We start from the raw sequence: 16,623 nt of genomic DNA, 5'->3' as shown, positions 1-16,623 counted from the left end.
GGAGAGCTGAACCGGCAGGAACCGAGGTGGTGGCGTCAGGGCGGGGCCGACTGGGCAGCTGGAGTTGGACTCTCAGCTCTGGCTGGGCAGTCGGCGATGCCATAGACAGAGGCAGAGAACTGAAGCGCGGGCTTCGGGTGGAGCTGCCAGACGGAGGATGGACTCAGTCTTGGGACCCTTTTTGGATGGGGCGGCCTCTCTCCTCCCACCGTCAGGAGTGGGCTTCGTGCTAACACGTGTGTGTGTGTGTGTGTGTGTGTGTGTGTCTGTGCACGTGTACACGCGTGCAGGCTGCCGCAGCTGGCGGAAGAGGTGCGGGAGCGGCTCCTGGGGTCGGCTTGCCCTGTGCCCTGAAGGCTTTCGGTTGCCCTGGAAACCACTCTGTGGTCCTTGGGCCGTAGTGGCCTGGGACCCAGGAGGGAGAGGGGCTGGTCGACGACTAAGTTACGTGGCTGGTGTGGTCCCTCACAGAGGGCCCTGGGGGGGTGACCCACTGCCCCATCGTCCTCTTGTCCCAGAGTAGCGTTTCTTGGAGATAGAGGTGCAGATTTCGCCTATACCACCCCCTGCCCCCACTAGGTTTTTGTCTTCATGAAAAGGGATGGGACAGGAGAGAGCCAGGCAGGTTTAGGGCCCCCACTCACTCTAGTTTTTCACGTCACCGTCATTTGCAGCTGATATGTATCTTGTTACCCCGGGGATACTCAGCTCCTTCAGAAGAGACATCAAGCACGCTCTGTCGTTTCTCTGGGGACATTAGGTTTAACGGGGGGAGGGCGGGGGTGGGGGCTCCCAAGGCGTTGCCTGTACCAGCTTTCCCTAAAAATGCGTCCTGTCTCTGCTGAGAAGTGGTATTTTTAGAGCCATTATTCTTCTCAGTGCGATTGACAGGCCTCCCTGAGCTTGCCGATTTCTGAGATGTCTCTTTTAACAGCTGCTTCCCCATCCTTTCTCTCAAGGAACGAGCTGGGTAGATAGAACCCCTCTCCCCCGGGAGAGCCACTTTGGCTCCAAAGCCCGGCCTCTCCCGAGGGAAGAAGTGCTCTCCACGCGGCCCCATGTGCCCGTGAGCTGTGGCGGGGCCGGGTGAGCTGGTGGTCACATGGCACCCCCCACCCCCGCCCTGGCCCGGTCAGCACTGTGGCCAGGAGAAGAGGCGCAGATCCCGGAGGCTCTCCTCCAGAACTCAGAGCATTAGCGCCCTGGCCCTTCCTCTAGCGGTCCGGTCCCTGAAGGCTGCTCCCACCCCCGCCCCTGCTCCCCTTCGAGAATTCCTCTAATGGTGCTGGAGAGGGCACTCGGCCACTTCCCGGCTGCAGAGGCGTGGTTGGGTGGCCCCACCTTCCACCCTGGCCTCTGGTGTCCTCATCTGTGAAATGGAAATAACAGTACCACCCCCCGAGGGCAGAGACGATCCAGTGAGATCACACGTGGGAAGGCTCATGGCGCTGAGCTGATGCGCGTAGGTGAGCGGCAGACATTGCCTGCTACCCCCAGAGCTTGCTGGACAGGGATGTCACTCCTGGGAAAGGCGCATGAAGTGGGGGATACGGTGTCCTTCACCAGGCGGCCTTTCTGGGTGAAGTACTCCCTCAATGAATAACCTTGCATCAAGCGCCAGGGACCAAGGCACCATACTGAGCCTGGGGGTGGGGGTGGCCGTCTGCATGATGGGCGCAGAGCCACCCTCGGGGAGACCCAGATGCCATGGGGCTTCCCCCCACTGGCTGCCTCCCCAGAGCCCACCTCCTCCCTGCACTCTTGCGGCTCCAGGCTCATCGAGATTGCCCGCAAGCTGGACAAGGCCGAGCGGGAGCCGCTGCTGCTGTGTGCTCACTTCTTCAAGAAGCTGGATAACCCTGGCTATGCCGCGGAGACCTACCTGAAGATTGGCGACCTCAAGTCCTTGGTTCAGCTGCATGTGGAGACCCAGCGCTGGGACGAGGTGAGCGCCAGGGCCCTCCCTGAGCCCTGGGACCCAGGGCCTGGGGGCAGTTCGTACGGAGAGCTGCTGCCCTTGACATGAGTGCTGACCTAAAGGTCAGGAGACCTGCCCACGAGTTCTCTGAACCCCGAGCGTTCTGGAGAACACTCCAGAACGGAGTGCCTCTCCGCGCTCGCTTTCTGCTTTCACTCATTCGCTCATTCAGGAAACTCTCACGGCCTGCTGGCTCTGATACACGTGAGGGACGCCAGAGTTAACATGACAGCCCCCACTGCCTGCCGTTGGTCCTGGCTGACGCGTCGCTGACACGGAGGCCACACCTCTGTGACATTTAAACCCTGCTCGGTGGCGTTTCTCTGCCAAATTGTGGCAGAAAATGCCAGCCATACTTTCCAGGTACAGGCTGCCAGAGCCACTGCGGGGGCTTCGCCCTCTCCGCCGACTCCTGTGTCCTAAGGGCTGGTGAGAATTAGCCAGGCCAGCAGGGGAGCGGCTGCAGGGGGCGCCGCCGCCGTACTCCCCCTCTGTGGTTGACTCCCAGCCTCCAGCTCCCTGGCTTCCTGGGCCCTGGATTGAAATCCATCTGCAGGGGGCTCAGAGCTGGGCCCACAGTCCCCACCCGCTCCACCCACCCGCTGAGGTCTGGTTGCAGGGCCATTGCGAGGCTTTGCTGGTAAGAGCCGTCTGACCCTCGTCTCCCCTCAGTGGCTCCATTCGCTGAGGTGACGAGGTCACTGATGAGAAAGGGTGGGGCCGAAGACAGAGGCAGTCATGGCTTCTCAAGAGGCGTTTGTCAGCTCTCCCAAGCAGCAGAAATGAGTGCATCAGGCAGGCTTTCTCCCCATCACCACATCCTGGCCCCCGTGACTCATTTCCGGTTCTCCTGGCCCGACAGGTGGATCCGGGGCTCAGACGAAGCAGACAGCGGGTGCCACACAGCACCACGTCCACAGTCATCTCTGACAGCTAATAAGCAGCAGTGATGATAATGTCAATTCTGTTTCCTTAGGTGTCGCCTGCAATTAAAAGAAATCTGTTTGCTGCGCTACGGGAGCCCACGCAAAGCCTCAAAATAAAATGTTTCCGATTCTGTGCCGCTTCTGTGGTCCAGAAACAGACTGTGTTGTTATTGAATCCAGTCGCTTGCATATTGCTGTTAATTGCCTTTTGTTTTCAAAGAGCTGATTTGTTTTTGCATTTCTGGGGGTGGTGGTGGTGGGGAGAGGCACTCCCCCAATCTGAGTTGTCAGGCCGGCAAAATATGACATCCCTAATGGATTTAGCCAAGCGCTGTGCTTTCATGGGGGCGGCAGGGGCCGGGTTCTGAAAACTGCATTCACTCCTTCCCCTAGGCCTTCGCCTTGGGTGAGAAGCACCCCGAGTTTAAGGATGACATCTACGTGCCCTATGCTCAGTGGCTCGCAGAGAACGATCGTTTTGAGGAAGCCCAGAAAGGTAGGCGGCACAGCCTGGCACCGCGCAGAAGGGGCAGGAGAAAGCGCTGGCCACACCCGCGTCCGGAGCCGCCCGGCCCTCCCACTATGGCCTTGAGTGACAGCTCCCTCCTGCGGGTGTGATGGGCCGGGTGGTGGAGACCGTGGGGCCATGGGAAGGAGACGGGCTTCCAGTGGGATGCTCTCGAGCCCCAGGAGCTTCGGCAGGTCCCGTCGCCTCTGAGCAAAGCCCCGTGTGCGCCGCTGTGTCATCCCATGTTATCCTCACAGCGGCCCTGTGGTGTAGGTACCATTTTATAGATGAGAAAACAGGTTGGAGGAGGTAGAGGATTTGTCTGAAGTCCCACAGCAAAGAGGTGGCACAGAGGGAGTTTGAGGCAGGGTGCAGTGGGGGGCAAGGATGGAACAAGAGACCTCCCGTACTGTGAGTGGCACAGTCTCACCTGCCACTTTTCCTCGCCCAGAAGAGAAACTTGGGTTCTATCTCTGGCTCAGGGAGATTGCTCCGCAGTGCACCCACTGGGAAAACAGCTGCACACAGGAGCGAAAGGATATCTAGAGCTTTAACTGCTAGTAGTTTTAAATATGACGGCCTTCTTTGTGCCAGGCACTGATGGGGCGCTTAACCACACAAGCCTACATCTCGCCTGCAGCGCTGCAGAGGCGCAGAGGCTGATGGTGTCCTGAAAAGTCCCAAAGCCCCAAACGGGAGAGCCAGCATCAGACCAGGGTCTGCCTCTCTGGGAGCCTGGTTCTCCCGACTCGGGTTTGCTGCCTCTCTGGGCGGGGCTCCGATTGCAGCTGGGCATGTCATCTTCCATAGCATCCCGTTTGCACTTCTCTGTGGGAATAGTGGCCACTTCTGCACATATTTGGGGGTGTCTCCCCGCGGAGCTCCTCAGCCGAAAGGCCCCGTGGCAGGACAGCGTGTTCTCCACGGCTTTAGCGCTTCCAGAGCACCCAGGTGCTGAAGTATGTGCATGTTTGGGCAAAACACGTCAACCTACCCATCTGTCTGTGTCTACCCGTCCAAGAATCCATCGCCATAGTAACTTGGTACTCAGACAAGAGATTGGAGATGAGAATGGAACAGAGGCCAGACCTCTTTCTTCCCTACCGCAGGGGGCTTGGATTATCCCAGCACCCACGTGTGGGCAAGTGTCATAGCTAGGAGTGCCTCCCCAGGCGCCCCCAACGCCCCGAGGCTCTGGCCACATAGTTGGGAGTCTAGAAATTTCTGTGAAGTGGATGGAAGAATGGTTGAGAAATTTGTTGCTGGTTTTTACAAATGTTTGGCTGCTAGGACAAGCCAGATTTTCCAAGGTGGTCATCCAAAAGCCCTCAGTTGAAGACCAACCAAGGGCTTGCGTCGGGCTCGGTTCTGTGACCTTGGGGGTGCCAGCTTACCTCCACCTCATGAGCCCATGTCTCAAAGTCTGTAGGTCTGTTGTGATGATGCAGCGAGGGAACTGGCAACAAAAGCCCTGAGCCCCTCACTGTGTCACCTGGGGAGTGGCCAAGCTTTGTCCTGGGATGGGGCAGGGCACGCGGCGAGCGGCGCTTCCACCCTCAGACTTTGCCCTGCGGCGTGGCCCTCAGCCCTCTCTGTCTCCCATGCCTTCTCAAAGTGGGTTGCCTTTTCCCAGCCCCCCAAAGGAGTATATGTCTCACTGTACTTTTTCAGGATGTAGCCTCGGTTATTTATAGCCTTCGGCCTGAAAGGCGCATCCCAGCAACATGGGGCTGCAGCTGCTCCGATGAGTGTCCTACTTCTGCAGCACCCCCCACCCCTGCCACACCCTGCGAGCCCCGCAGAGCTTCCCCCACCAACTCCCCCGCACGGGGCGTGCTCTTGTGCCCGTGCAGCGTTCCACAAGGCTGGGCGGCAGGGCGAGGCGGTCCGGGTGCTGGAGCAGCTCACGCACAACGCTGTGGTCGAGAGCAGGTTTAATGACGCTGCCTATTATTACTGGATGCTCTCCATGCAGTGCCTCGATATAGCTCAAGGTAAGCAAACATCAGCTGGGCCCCTTGTTTTCCCTGGCCCCTCTCTGGCACCAAGATAAACATCGGAAGAGCTGGGAGGCTTTAATTAAAGCCCTGGGCTTGTTTATTGGGTGTATTGTCCATAACCCTGTCTTGCAGCAGCATAATCTCACGTGTCATCTCTTCCCAGTTTGCCCGTCAGCTTCAGGATGGTATGAGGGCAATCCCAGGGTTACAGTTGGGAGGTCTGGGCCTGCGTTGCTAATTCAGAACATGTTTCTCTCCGGCTACCTGGGAGCCCATAACTGGAGCTGGCTGGGCACTGGCTTTTTTAAAAAAAAATGGAATTAAATGAAAAGGTGAAGAAGAGATCACTTTGCAGGAGCACACTCCGGATCCTCACTCGTCCCAGGTGGAAGGGTAGTTTCAATGTTGATTTCCTTCACGAGACTTCGCATGGTGCGCCGCGGGCCTTCTGGAAGCGGACGGGGCAGGGAGATGCTGTTCCCCTGGCCGAGGCGCGCCTGTGGGCGCGGGGGGAACGCTGGCATGGGAGCCGCCAGGGGACTCGTGACAAGGCACAGTCCTCCCCCAGCGCTGCCCCCCATCTGTGGAGCAGGGGTGACCCGCTCTGCTTCCCGCATGACCGCCTAGAGCCGGGGGTATAATTAGAAAACCATCGAGCCCTGGTGTGAGGGGGCGCTTCCTGTTCTGGCCAGGGGCGTGGGCTTCGAGGAGGAAGGATGGGGAGGGAAGAGGTGTGAGGTGAGCGTGAATGCTCCTGACGTGTGCCCACCCTGCCCGCCAGGGGGCCCTGGCCCGTCTGGGTGCTGGTGATCAGCCTCTCCCACGCCGGCCCTCCCCCAGGGAGTGACCCTGGGAGACGTCCTGCCTCGGTGGGCTTGGCCCGCCAGGACTTCCGCTGCCTCGGGACAGCAGAGCACCTTCTCCATCGCCATGGCTCAGGCGGCGGGCCCGGTGTCGGCAAAACTGGCCCAGGCTGACACGCCCTCTCCCCACTCCCCACAGACCCTGCCCAGAAGGAGGTGATGCTCGGCAAGTTCCACCACTTCCAGCACCTGGCCGAGCTGTACCACGGCTACCATGCCATCCAGCGATACGTGGTAAGGTGGGCAGGGGCGCCGGGCACGGGGCGGCGGGGGGCCTGGGCACGTCTCACAGAGCAGCAGCCCTCTGCGTGGAGCAGAAACCCACCCACAGGGCGTGACGACCTGCGGAGAAGTCTGGTCTCCCTGGGGAGACAGGTTGGAACTTTGATTTTCCGCTTGTTTGACGTGCAGTATGTGGGCTTCAGAACCAGCCAGCCGGAGCTGGAGGGGGCCTTCTGGTCCTCTTGATTCAGGTTTGGATGACTCAGGCGGACTCTGGCTTCACCACTCAGAGGGCTGTCTCTCTAAATGACCAGTGGGGGACGTTCCAGGGGCCCCTGTCTTCCAGTCAGGTGAAGGTCCAGCTCTAACCAGAGGCCCGAGGTCTCTCCCTGGCCCTGCCACTGACTGTCTGTGTGACCTTGAGAAATTCATTTCCCGTCTCTGACCCTCAGTTTCCTTCTTTATAGAGGAGAGGGTTGGTTTGATCTCCAGAGACCCAAACAGCTCTTCTCAGTTACTCCAGAATCCCTTGTTTAAGCTGTTTTAAATCTGCCTCCTGACGGTAGGAACAGGTGACAGGCTGTCCTCAGCTTCCTCGTTTGCTTATCCTCAGTCACTCAGCAGTGTGAGTGTACCCCGTGCTGAGAAGTCAGAAGGTAATAACACTAGACGACCTTTACTGAGCACTTACTGCACACCAGGCAGTGTGCCGAGGGCTTCGTTGTATCAGCCTTTCGACCATGCTGTGAGATCCATACTGCCATCCCATTTCACAGATGAAGAAACTGAGGTGCTGGACAGAGAGATCTCACAGCTAGTAAGTAGGAGAGCCAGGACTTGAACCCAGACAGCAGCCTGACTTGGAGCCTGTGCTCTTAGCAGCCCCCACCCCCCACCCCCGCCCACTGATTTAAAGAAGGCAGACCGCTGGCCTCATGCCCCATCTCTGCCATGTGACCTTGGGCGGGTCGTGTACTCCCCTCTGCGCTTCAGCTCCCAGCTCTGCAAGATGAGGGTCATGTGCTTACTTGGCGGTGAGGATCCAATGAGTCGACACGGGAGCACTTGGAAGGGGGGCCCTGGGTGAGTGGGGCCCATGCGGAGACCTCTTGCCAGCCTCCATCGGCCTAGAAACAAGCAGCTGTGTTTTAGTTCCCTCAAAGGACGTGCTTAGAGGACTAAGAAGACTTCCTGGAGGAGGTGGCCCCCAAGCCTGGAGGTGGGAGATGATAAGACAGGGGCAGGTGAAGAGCGGGAGAAGGAGGGCACTCCCAGCAGGGGTGGGCTGCGTCTCGTGGTTTGGTGTCAGGCCCAGGGGAGCAGCTCCGGTTTGGAGGCGATGGCTCCTTTCCCAGGGGAGCCCCCCCTCTCCTCTCCCTGGGATACTTCTGAGCTTCCACACCTCATGTGGTAAAACCAGAGGCAGGCCTCTCCCTGGCTCTCACCCAGGAGAGGATGCAAGCGCAGGTTTTCTGGGAACTGACGAAGGCTGTAGAAATTTAAGTGAGAACTAAGGAGAGAAGGCTGGGCTCTGGACCAGAGGACTGGCGTAAAGCGAGCCCTTGCGGACCGAGACCAGTTAGGGCCCGAGTCCTGGGGGCTCAGCGCTGAGGCGGCCCAGCAGGGCCCTTGAGGAATGTCAGTCTACCACCATTGAGTGCTCGCTGGCAGGGGGAGCTGGCCTGCTTTCACCTTGTCATCTGAAACAGCGTTTCAGAGCCCTTCAAGACAGGGGTCTCTTAACCTCTTATAGACCTCTCCTCATGGAACATCCCCTGCGGGCTATGTGTGCAGCTTCTGGCGGCCTCACTACAGAAGACCTGTGCATTCAACTCGCGAGTGCTGAGCCCCTGTCTGACGGGAGGGCCTGTGCCAGGCGCGGGGGCAGGGGCATGTGGCAGGGAGCCCATGCCTGGCATGTCTGTGGGCGTCACTGTCAGACTGCCGCTGGACGGCAGAGAGGAGGCCTGCGCTCTCAGGCTGCAGAGGGTTAAGTGTCTCCGTTTAAGGAGATGCTTGTATGGAGGTCACGTCTCAAATTGCCTAAAGGTCTCCCCTTTTAGAGCTAATTGTCAACAACTTGAGCTCAGGGAGAAGGAAGCGTTAGCCACCCCAGAGGCAATGAGCTTCAGAGAAACACTTTCAGTGGGTTTGAATCCAGCTCTACACCTTTCTAGCGGGTGTCGTGCGCAGATGGAGTCTGGGGGCCTCGGTTTTGCTCTCACTGCAGTGAGGGTAAAGGTGCTTCCCTCACCGGTTTGGGCTGGGTATCACGCAAGCGTGGCCACAGGCTCCCACGCACACATGGTAGGTGCCCCCTGGGCGATCGCTCTTCTGTTGAAGTCGCTCCGAGTTACCGGCGTCAGCCTCTCACCCGGCCCAGCAGTGGCTCTGCTGAGAAATGCGGTTCTGTGTGCTTCCCTCGCGGCAGGAGGAGCCGTTTAGCTTCCACCTTCCTGAGACGCTCTTCAACATCTCCAGGTTCCTGCTTCACAGCCTGACCAAGGACACGCCCCTGGGTATCTCCAAAGTGTATCCTTCGCACCGCCCTCTGCCCGCCCCTCCTGTCTGATGGCCCCAGGGGTTCTTCCAGAGCATTCTGCTGCCAGAGGCTCCCCTCTCTCTCTGGCAGCAGCCCTCGGGGACGGGAGGAGGGAGGGAGCCCTGAAGGCCGCTACTGGGGAGGCCGAGGCCAAAGCCAAGGGAGGGGTAGTTTTCAGGGCTCTCTGGGCCCGGTAGAGGGTCTCCGGCCAGCACACTGTGCCGACCTCCCGTGACCCCCAGAGGAGCGTGTGACTGGAATGTAGGAAGCGCCAGGCCTCTGAGCTGGGGACCTGGCGGGGGGCAGAGCTTTGTTCAGCCCAGGTGGATGAGCACCTGCTGCGTCCCCGGCGTGCAGCCAGTAGCAGTGTCAGGGCCTCGTTCAGTGGGATGGGTACTGTGTCCAAGGGTGAAGGCTGGGGCCAAAGTCAGGGAAGGCTGCCTGGAGGAGGCGACGTCTGTCCCATAGACTGAGGTAACCAGGGAAAGCCTGAGTAGATGTTCCAGGAGAGCGCCCTGCACACAGAAGGGGCTGGAGGGAAGTGACGTGGGGGAAGGGAGGAGCTGAAGCCCCCTGCCTGGGAGCCGGGCTCGGGGCAGCAGCCTCAGGGTCTGCCTGGGAGCCAGCCTGCCCTCCTCTGGCTGCCGGTGAGGGCCGCGGAGGAGCCTGAGGGCCTGTGCTGCCAGAGACTGCAAGGACATAACCCATAATCCCGAAGGTCCTGAGAGGGACAGAAGTTACAAGAAGCCCCTGTCCCCTTCTGAAGGAGGGGATGTCACTGTCTCTCAGCCTCTGCCGAGCCCCCGCCCTGCCTTCTTCCTGTGAATCACAGGCCCTCCGAGGAAAGGGCTCAGCTGCCAGTTGGTGAGAAGCAGCCTCTCTGAAGGGGTTCAGGCCCATCCTTTACAGTTCGGGGGAAGCTGCCCCCATCACGGGGCCTTGGACCCTGCGTGCAGTGCCTGCAGCAAGTTGCTTGTTCAAGTCAGCAGAGTCTGACCGAACCTGCCCTGAGCTCCACCCTTAGGTCCACGGGGGACATGGAAATGGCTCCTGACACGGTCCCCGACTCCGGGGAGGACGGGGAAGTGCAGACAGGGAAGCTCCTCGTGAGGACTGTTAGAGGGGCCACAGGTCGGGGCAGGGCGTGGGCAGCAGGAACGTCCGGGAGGGCAGCTCAGAGGAGGCTTGGGGCACCGGCCTCGCTTAGCTGAGGCTCGGCAGGGGGCAGCAGGGAAAGGCACTCAGGGTCAGTGGGGGGAGAAAGGCAGGCCAGCCTGGGCACAGCCAGCACTTGAGGTGACCTGAGGTGGAGCATGGAAGCCCGTCAGCCCCGGACCAGGAGCTCTGAGAAGGGCCCTGCCGGGAGGCAGGCCCCAAGCCCGCCATGGCCACGGTGACGCACAGGCAGAAGAGCGTTCTGCACTGGCGACCAGGCTCCTCCTGGCGGGGCTGGAGTGGACGGCACTTAGTGCCAGGCAATCTAGGGGCTGGCTGGCAGGCCGGGTAAGGCAGGGATAGCCGTTTTGGCCCAGCCAGGGTCCAAGATGAGCCATCAGCAGGCCCAGAAAACCTAAGCAAGGTTAAAATATTAATGCAGACGACGCTGCCTTGAGCTCTGGAAAAATCTCTGGGCCTTGATATCCGAGAAATCCACTTACCTCCCACAGATGAGCAAAGCAGTCCTCAGGCTCCTTCCCGTGCCCTCCTGGCACGCGCACAAGCTGCGTTCCAGCTTGGGGCTCGCTCCAGAGGTGGGCAGTGCCAGCGCTCGGGCCTGCTGTGGCCTCTGTCGTCCTTAACCTCGTCATCGGCAGGAACACGCTATTCACCCTGGCCAAACAGAGCAAGGCCCTGGGCGCCTACAAGCTGGCCCGGCACGCCTACGACAAGCTGCAGGGCCTGCAGATCCCCGCCCGATTCCAGAAGTCCATCGAGCTGGGCAGCCTGACCATCCGCTCCAAGCCCTTCCATGACAGTGAGGTGAAGGCCCTGGCCCCCGGGCAGGGGGCCTCTCCTGACACCTCTGCGCCCGGCCTGGGCTTCACTGAGAGATGGCTGCCGCGCTCCTGGGGCTCTGCACCACCCCCCCCTCCTGAGCCCTCTTGTGCCAGCTCCTTCTGCCCTTCCCTCCCTGCCGCCTCTGTTCATCACAGCCTCCTGAGCCCCACAGCCCTGCCCGCCTGCTTCCCAGCCGTCCTGGGGCTCCACGTCTGCTCTGCCTCAGCCCCAGGGCCCAGTGTCTCCGCCTGGGCCTCATCCTAGGAGCCCCTGGTCTAGGCCCCCTCTTCTGGAAGCAGGTTATTACTCACCCGCAGATCCACCCCGAGTGTCTGCAGTTCCATCTGTGCCCCAGCCTCCCTTCCCCCAACCCAACCAGCCGCTGTCTCCTCCACAGCCCCCTCCTTCAAGCTCAGAGCAGAGACTTGGTGTCAGACAGATCTAAGCTCATATCCCAGCTCCCCCCTTCCCTAGCTGTGTCTCAGTCTTCCTGAGCCTCAGTCTCCACATCTATCAAATGGGGATGCATGTAACAGCTTTCCTGCAGAAGGCTGTGAGGAGGAATGAGACTGAAGTGGGTCACGTGCTTGGCACAGCCCGTGGAGCACAGTGACTGGCTGGTAGATGGTGGCTGTGGCCGTTGTCATTCCTGCCGGAAGAGCCGCCACTGCTGAGCCCTGCCTGGGCAGGGGGTGTCCTGGGCAGTGGGCCCCAGCGGGCAGGGCCTCTGTGGTCTCCGTAGGCCCTTACTTACCCTGCCTCGTCACCGGGCAGGGCCTGCACACTGTGCCCCTGCCGCGCCCGCCCGGGTGGCCTCTCCCCTCGGCCTCCAGGCCCCAGGAGGCGGGAGCCAGAGTCCAGGCCAGGAGGCGGGGCCATGCCCGCACCCCCGTGGGGCCCTCAGCGGCCGTGCTCTGTCCTGCAGGAGCTGGTACCTCTGTGTTACCGCTGTTCCACCAACAACCCGCTGCTCAACAACCTGGGCAACGTCTGCATCAACTGCCGCCAGCCCTTCGTCTTCTCCGCCTCTTCCTATGGTGAGCACGGCAGGCAGGCGGGGCGGCTGGGCTGCAGACGGCGCGGCCTGTGTCCTCATTTGGAAACTGGGGACAGTGAGACCCTCCCACCCCAACACATAGGGTCACTCACGGTTCCCAGAGGCAGGGCCAGTGCTGCCCAGACCCCTCAGAGCCTGGAGCGCTGCTCTGCCTGATGAAATTCCCTGGGAAGAGGGGCCCTTGATCCAGGCAGCTGACGTAGCTCTCAGGCCCAGCTCCTTCCACGTCGACGGGGATCAGAGGCCCCTTTCCAGGAGCTGGGCAGAGGCCTCTCCTCTTCCCCCGGAGAGGCGTCTGTCCAGGTACTAGGGCGATGGCGGAGGGGTCGAGGCCCCTTGCACACACACGCCTGCTTTCCCCTGCCGCCCTGCCAGCTTTCAGCGAGGCCTGTGCTGGGCGGGAAGGAGCTCTGGGACCCCCTCCCCACCTCCCAGCCCCCCCTTGCCTGTGTCTGCAGAGGTGCTGCACCTGGTTGAATTCTACCTGGAGGAGGGGATCACGGACGAAGAAGCCGTCTCCCTCATTGACCTAGAGGCACCAAGACTCAAGCGGGAGAGCAAATGGCAAGAGATCACGAGCAACAGTATCCTGGGTGCCAGCCGGACCCCGTGTGTGTGTGTGTGTGTGTGTGTGTGTGTGTGTGTGTCCGCTGGGTGCTGGCCTGGAGGCAAGGGGGCCTTACGGGGTTGCTGGGCCAGGGAGGCGAGGTCAGGCCAGGCCACTCTGTGTGCTGGAGAGACCCCTATGGCGGTAGGCTCGGGGCCAGAGCTGGCACTGGCCAGGGTGCCGAGCTGCTGCAGAGGCAGGGAGGACGGGAGGCAGGAACCGTGTCCACGCGCCCGCGCCCGCCCACAAGGCTGGGGGTATGGCTGTTGTGGGGCATGGCCCACCCTGACCTGGCACCCGCAGTCTCCCTTCCCTGGGGGGTGGGGGCCTGGGCGCCTCCGGCCCAGGCTGGCCGGCCCCGGGATCCCCAGGCACGCTCACCCTGCTCTGCGAAGAGGGTCTGCGAGGCTGCCCAATAGCTGTGGGGAGACACTGCAGGAGCCACCGGCCGTGCTAGGGGCTGTGGCTTCCCGCCCAGCTTGTCATACCTGCTCCAGCTCCCACAGCCCGCAGGCCTTGGTTCCCACGCTGCATCTCAGCAGCCTCCGTGGGCCGTGCCAGGTCTTGTGGGGCTTCAGCAGAAGCCTTCAGAGCCCCTCGCTGCCTCCCCCATCTGTGTGCCGGGCTCCGTGTGAGCAGGCCTCTCCTCCATGGGGAAAGCCTCTTGCACACCTTGCCATCCTTCCCTGAGCCATGGGGAGGGTCCCACACAGGCCCAAAGGGAGCCACCGGCCCCGTGAGTCTCAATGCGTTGGGTGGAGGGGGGAGCTCTCCCTCGGCCTCAGGCCCTGTCCTTGACCAGCGCCCCCCAGATGCCCAGACCCTGAGGCTGGATGAGAGCATGGACTCCGTGGGGGACGACGACCCCTTCACGGCCAAGCTGAGCTTTGAGGTGCGGGCACCCGTGAATGACGGGCTGCTGAGACCCCCCCCACTCCAGGCCTGGCTCAGGTCCCTCTCCTCCACACCCTCCCCCGGGGGCCCCCAGGGGAGGGAGGCGGGCTCCCGGTCACGGAGACGGCCAGCTGGGTTCTCCCGAGGGACCGGACCAGCAGGGGAGGGCTCGGGGGTCCCCCCGCTGGCTGAGCGAGGCCCTGTCGGCTCTCCCCGCCTGGCCTGCAGCAAGGTGGCTCGGAGTTCGTGCCCGTGGTGGTGAACCGCTCCGTGCTGCGCTCCATGAGCCGGCGGGATGTCCTCATCAAGCGCTGGCCGCCGCCCCTGCGGTGGCAGTACTTCCGCTCCCTGCTGCCCGACGCCGCCATCACCATGTGCCCCTCCTGCTTCCAGGTACCCGGCCCAGTGCTGGCCACGCGCGTGCTCCCCGGTCCTTCCCTCCAGCTGCTGCTGCGCTTCCCGGACAGTCCCTGTAGGGAGGCCGGGCGTCGGGGGGGGGGGCACGCGTGTCCCTCAATGGCCAAGGCCAGGGCCCCCGGGCTGGAGGAGGGGTTTGGCCATCCTTAGCCACCTCCCCAGCTTCACATGCATCCCTGGACTGTCTGCTGTGGATTTGCCCCCTGACCTTGTGCTCCTTGTACCTGTCCTTCGTCTAGGAGGGCCGGCCAGTGTGATGCGCCTTTTAACTGCATTTTGGGTAGAAGGGGCCTCAGACCTTCCCCAGCTCCCCTCTGGAGCCTCAGACAAGGGTGGCCGGGACTCAGTGTTTCTGGCCCCGACTCACTGCCCGGCTGCCTGCCCTTAGCAGGGCGGTGGTCCCTGCCCGGCTTGGGGCTGCTGAGCGCTCAGGGTTGCAGGGTCACGGCCATCTCTCCTCAGATGTTCCACTCGGAGGACTACGAGCTGCTGCTGCTTCAGCACACCTGCTGCCCCTACTGCCGGAGGCGTGCGGACGACCCCAGCCCCTGACCAGCCCCCTGAGAACTGCCACCCCTGCTAAGCCAGGCCATCGAAGGAAGAGTTAAACTCAGAAAGTGTCTTCTGCCCCGTGTGTATCTTCGGGAGAGGCCTTGTGTAACCACGAACCTCCCTATTTATGGCATTTCGTGTCTTGTGAATAGCACCAGGAAATGGAGAAGAGAACGAATATATATTTTCTAAGAGAGAGAGAAAAAAAAAAATCTGTTCCTTTCAGAATGGCTCTGCGTTGTTCGCGGCAGTCTGCCGGAGTCCACGGATCTGTCAGACCATTCACATGTAGTTTGCGAACAGATTGCCTCAATAATTGCAAATAAAAGGGCTACTTATTTTCATCAGTGTCTGCATTTTAGCAAATCTTCATATTGTCTGCAACTTAATTTCCTTATGCAAAAGTGCACCTGTTTTTTTTCTAATTTGATCCGAGAGGAACATTACGTTTGTGTGCTCTTAAAATATAATCTAATCAAAATGGCAATATGGGAATGGTAGGGGAACAGGTTTTTAAAAAATATATGTGTATTTATTTATTTATTTATTTTGGCGGAAAGGGGCTCCATCTCAAGGAGAAGATGAGATACCTGGCTGTAGAGAAGGTGGCTAACAAGGCTGCTCCCGGGGGCTGTGGAGTCCACCCTCTACTTCCCACTGGGACCAGGCCCCTCCCCGCCCCATCCCCAGCTGCCCCCAGGTCCTCCACATGACCTGAGCTTGCCCCTTCCTGCAGCGCCCGGAGCAGGTGGGTCCTGCGTAAGGTTCCAGGAAGGGCCCATCCCCTGAGCGTCAGCAAAGCGTCCGATTTGGCAGCTCGAGGGCAGATGGGAAGCTGGGGAGGGGAGCTGACATTTATTGGGGACCTTTTTCTGTGCCAGCCCCGTTTCATATGCTGGCTCGGTTCTCAGCTCTGTGATGGAGGGCGGGTGACTTCCCATTCTGCAGCCCTAGGGGCTGGCGGGTGGGGGTGCTGGGGTCCGTCCTTCCTTCCCCGAGGCTGCTGCCTTCACCCTCCTCCCCGCTCCCATCCGAGAAGGCAGCGAGCAGTCCAGGGCTTTATGCAGGAGGAAGGGGACTGGGCTGCCAGGGAAGGTGTGGAAAACCACTCTGCTGATTAGATACTGATCCTTTGCAGGGCGTCCATGAAGCAGGCCAAGCAGGGCAAAGGTCCCCTCCAAAGGGAGGGATGAAGACACTTGAGAGGGGAGCAGCTGCGGGGTGGGGGCCCCCCAGGGGTGAGTCCAGGGCTGGACCCCGGCCCTTCCCCCTGCCGCCCTCTGCCGCGCTCTCAGGAGGTGACGGGGGAAAAGAAAGAGATGGAGCCAGACAGTTGTGCCAACAGAACTCCTCCGTTGAGCGTCTTAATTACTTACGATCATGCATGCTCTCTCGCGCGCTAAACATTTATTAATGTGTTAGGATTTCCATTAGCACGTTGCTTGAGCTGAAATCACTCGCATGTGGCTGGGAAAGAGAGGAGAGGGAGCAAACAGCCCCCCACCACCTAACAGGCGTCAATCACAGCGACAGATCAGATGGCTCACGGCTAGAGGCAGGGGAGGGGCCCAGCCTGCGACTCCAGAGTGCATCTTCGAGGCCCACGACAGCGCAGACGAGGGGGCGCTGAGCTGGGTTCTGCCGCCCCAGGGGAGCCGAGCTCCAGAGGCCTGAGTCCGAGCTCCCCGTTAAGTCTGGCCCCGAGTGAGGACTTTGAGGCGTCTTCAAGTTTGCCCACTGAACACATGCTGAGACTGAGGCTCGGGAACATTCTCTTTTCTTCCGTTCATCAAATATTTATGGAGCCAAGACAGGGTCACAGGCAGGCACAGCCTCTGCATGTGAGTGCCGCGTCCTGCTCCTCTTGTGTACTTACTGGGCAGGGCCCTGGCAGGTCCAGCCCTCTCTCCACCGCTGTTGGCCCATCCATACAGAGACCCCTCCAGCTCTGACACTGAGGTTCCAGCCTTGGTCTGTGTCAGTGACCACGACCCCTTCCCATGCCACAGAAGGCGAGGAAGGAAAGGCCTCGGCCGCGGGCATCCTGAGATGTCGCCCC

General features: G+C 60.8%; 1 protein-coding gene across 6 annotated transcripts in view; it reads left to right on the top strand.

Moving 5' to 3' along the window:
* Positions 1-14,908, top strand: part of IFT122 (intraflagellar transport 122) — a 66,047-nt gene extending 51,139 nt beyond the window's left edge. For 5 of the 6 annotated variants that reach the window (XM_070463406.1, XM_070463405.1, XM_020872537.2 and 2 more), the window contains 11 exons: positions 1,774-1,945; positions 3,298-3,400; positions 5,266-5,406; positions 6,415-6,509; positions 8,929-9,029; positions 10,854-11,019; positions 11,963-12,074; positions 12,553-12,678; positions 13,514-13,593; positions 13,824-13,988; positions 14,475-14,908. In XM_070463406.1, coding sequence (XP_070319507.1) covers positions 1,774-1,945; positions 3,298-3,400; positions 5,266-5,406; positions 6,415-6,509; positions 8,929-9,029; positions 10,854-11,019; positions 11,963-12,074; positions 12,553-12,678; positions 13,514-13,593; positions 13,824-13,988; positions 14,475-14,564 — 1,351 coding nt within the window. In that variant the 3' untranslated portion in view covers positions 14,565-14,908. Of the gene's footprint in view, positions 1-1,773; positions 1,946-3,297; positions 3,401-5,265; positions 5,407-6,414; positions 6,510-8,928; positions 9,030-10,853; positions 11,020-11,962; positions 12,075-12,552; positions 12,679-13,513; positions 13,594-13,823; positions 13,989-14,474 lie in introns of those variants that run through there. The other variant, XM_070463407.1, reaches the window with a different exon arrangement.
* The last annotated feature ends 1,715 nt before the right edge of the window (positions 14,909-16,623 follow it).

Source organism: Odocoileus virginianus, unplaced genomic scaffold (assembly GCF_023699985.2).
Source record: "Odocoileus virginianus isolate 20LAN1187 ecotype Illinois unplaced genomic scaffold, Ovbor_1.2 Unplaced_Contig_2, whole genome shotgun sequence".
Lineage (NCBI taxonomy): Eukaryota > Metazoa > Chordata > Mammalia > Artiodactyla > Cervidae > Odocoileus > Odocoileus virginianus.
Note: the sequence above shows the minus strand (reverse complement) of the source record. Positions and strands in the feature narration are given on the sequence as shown.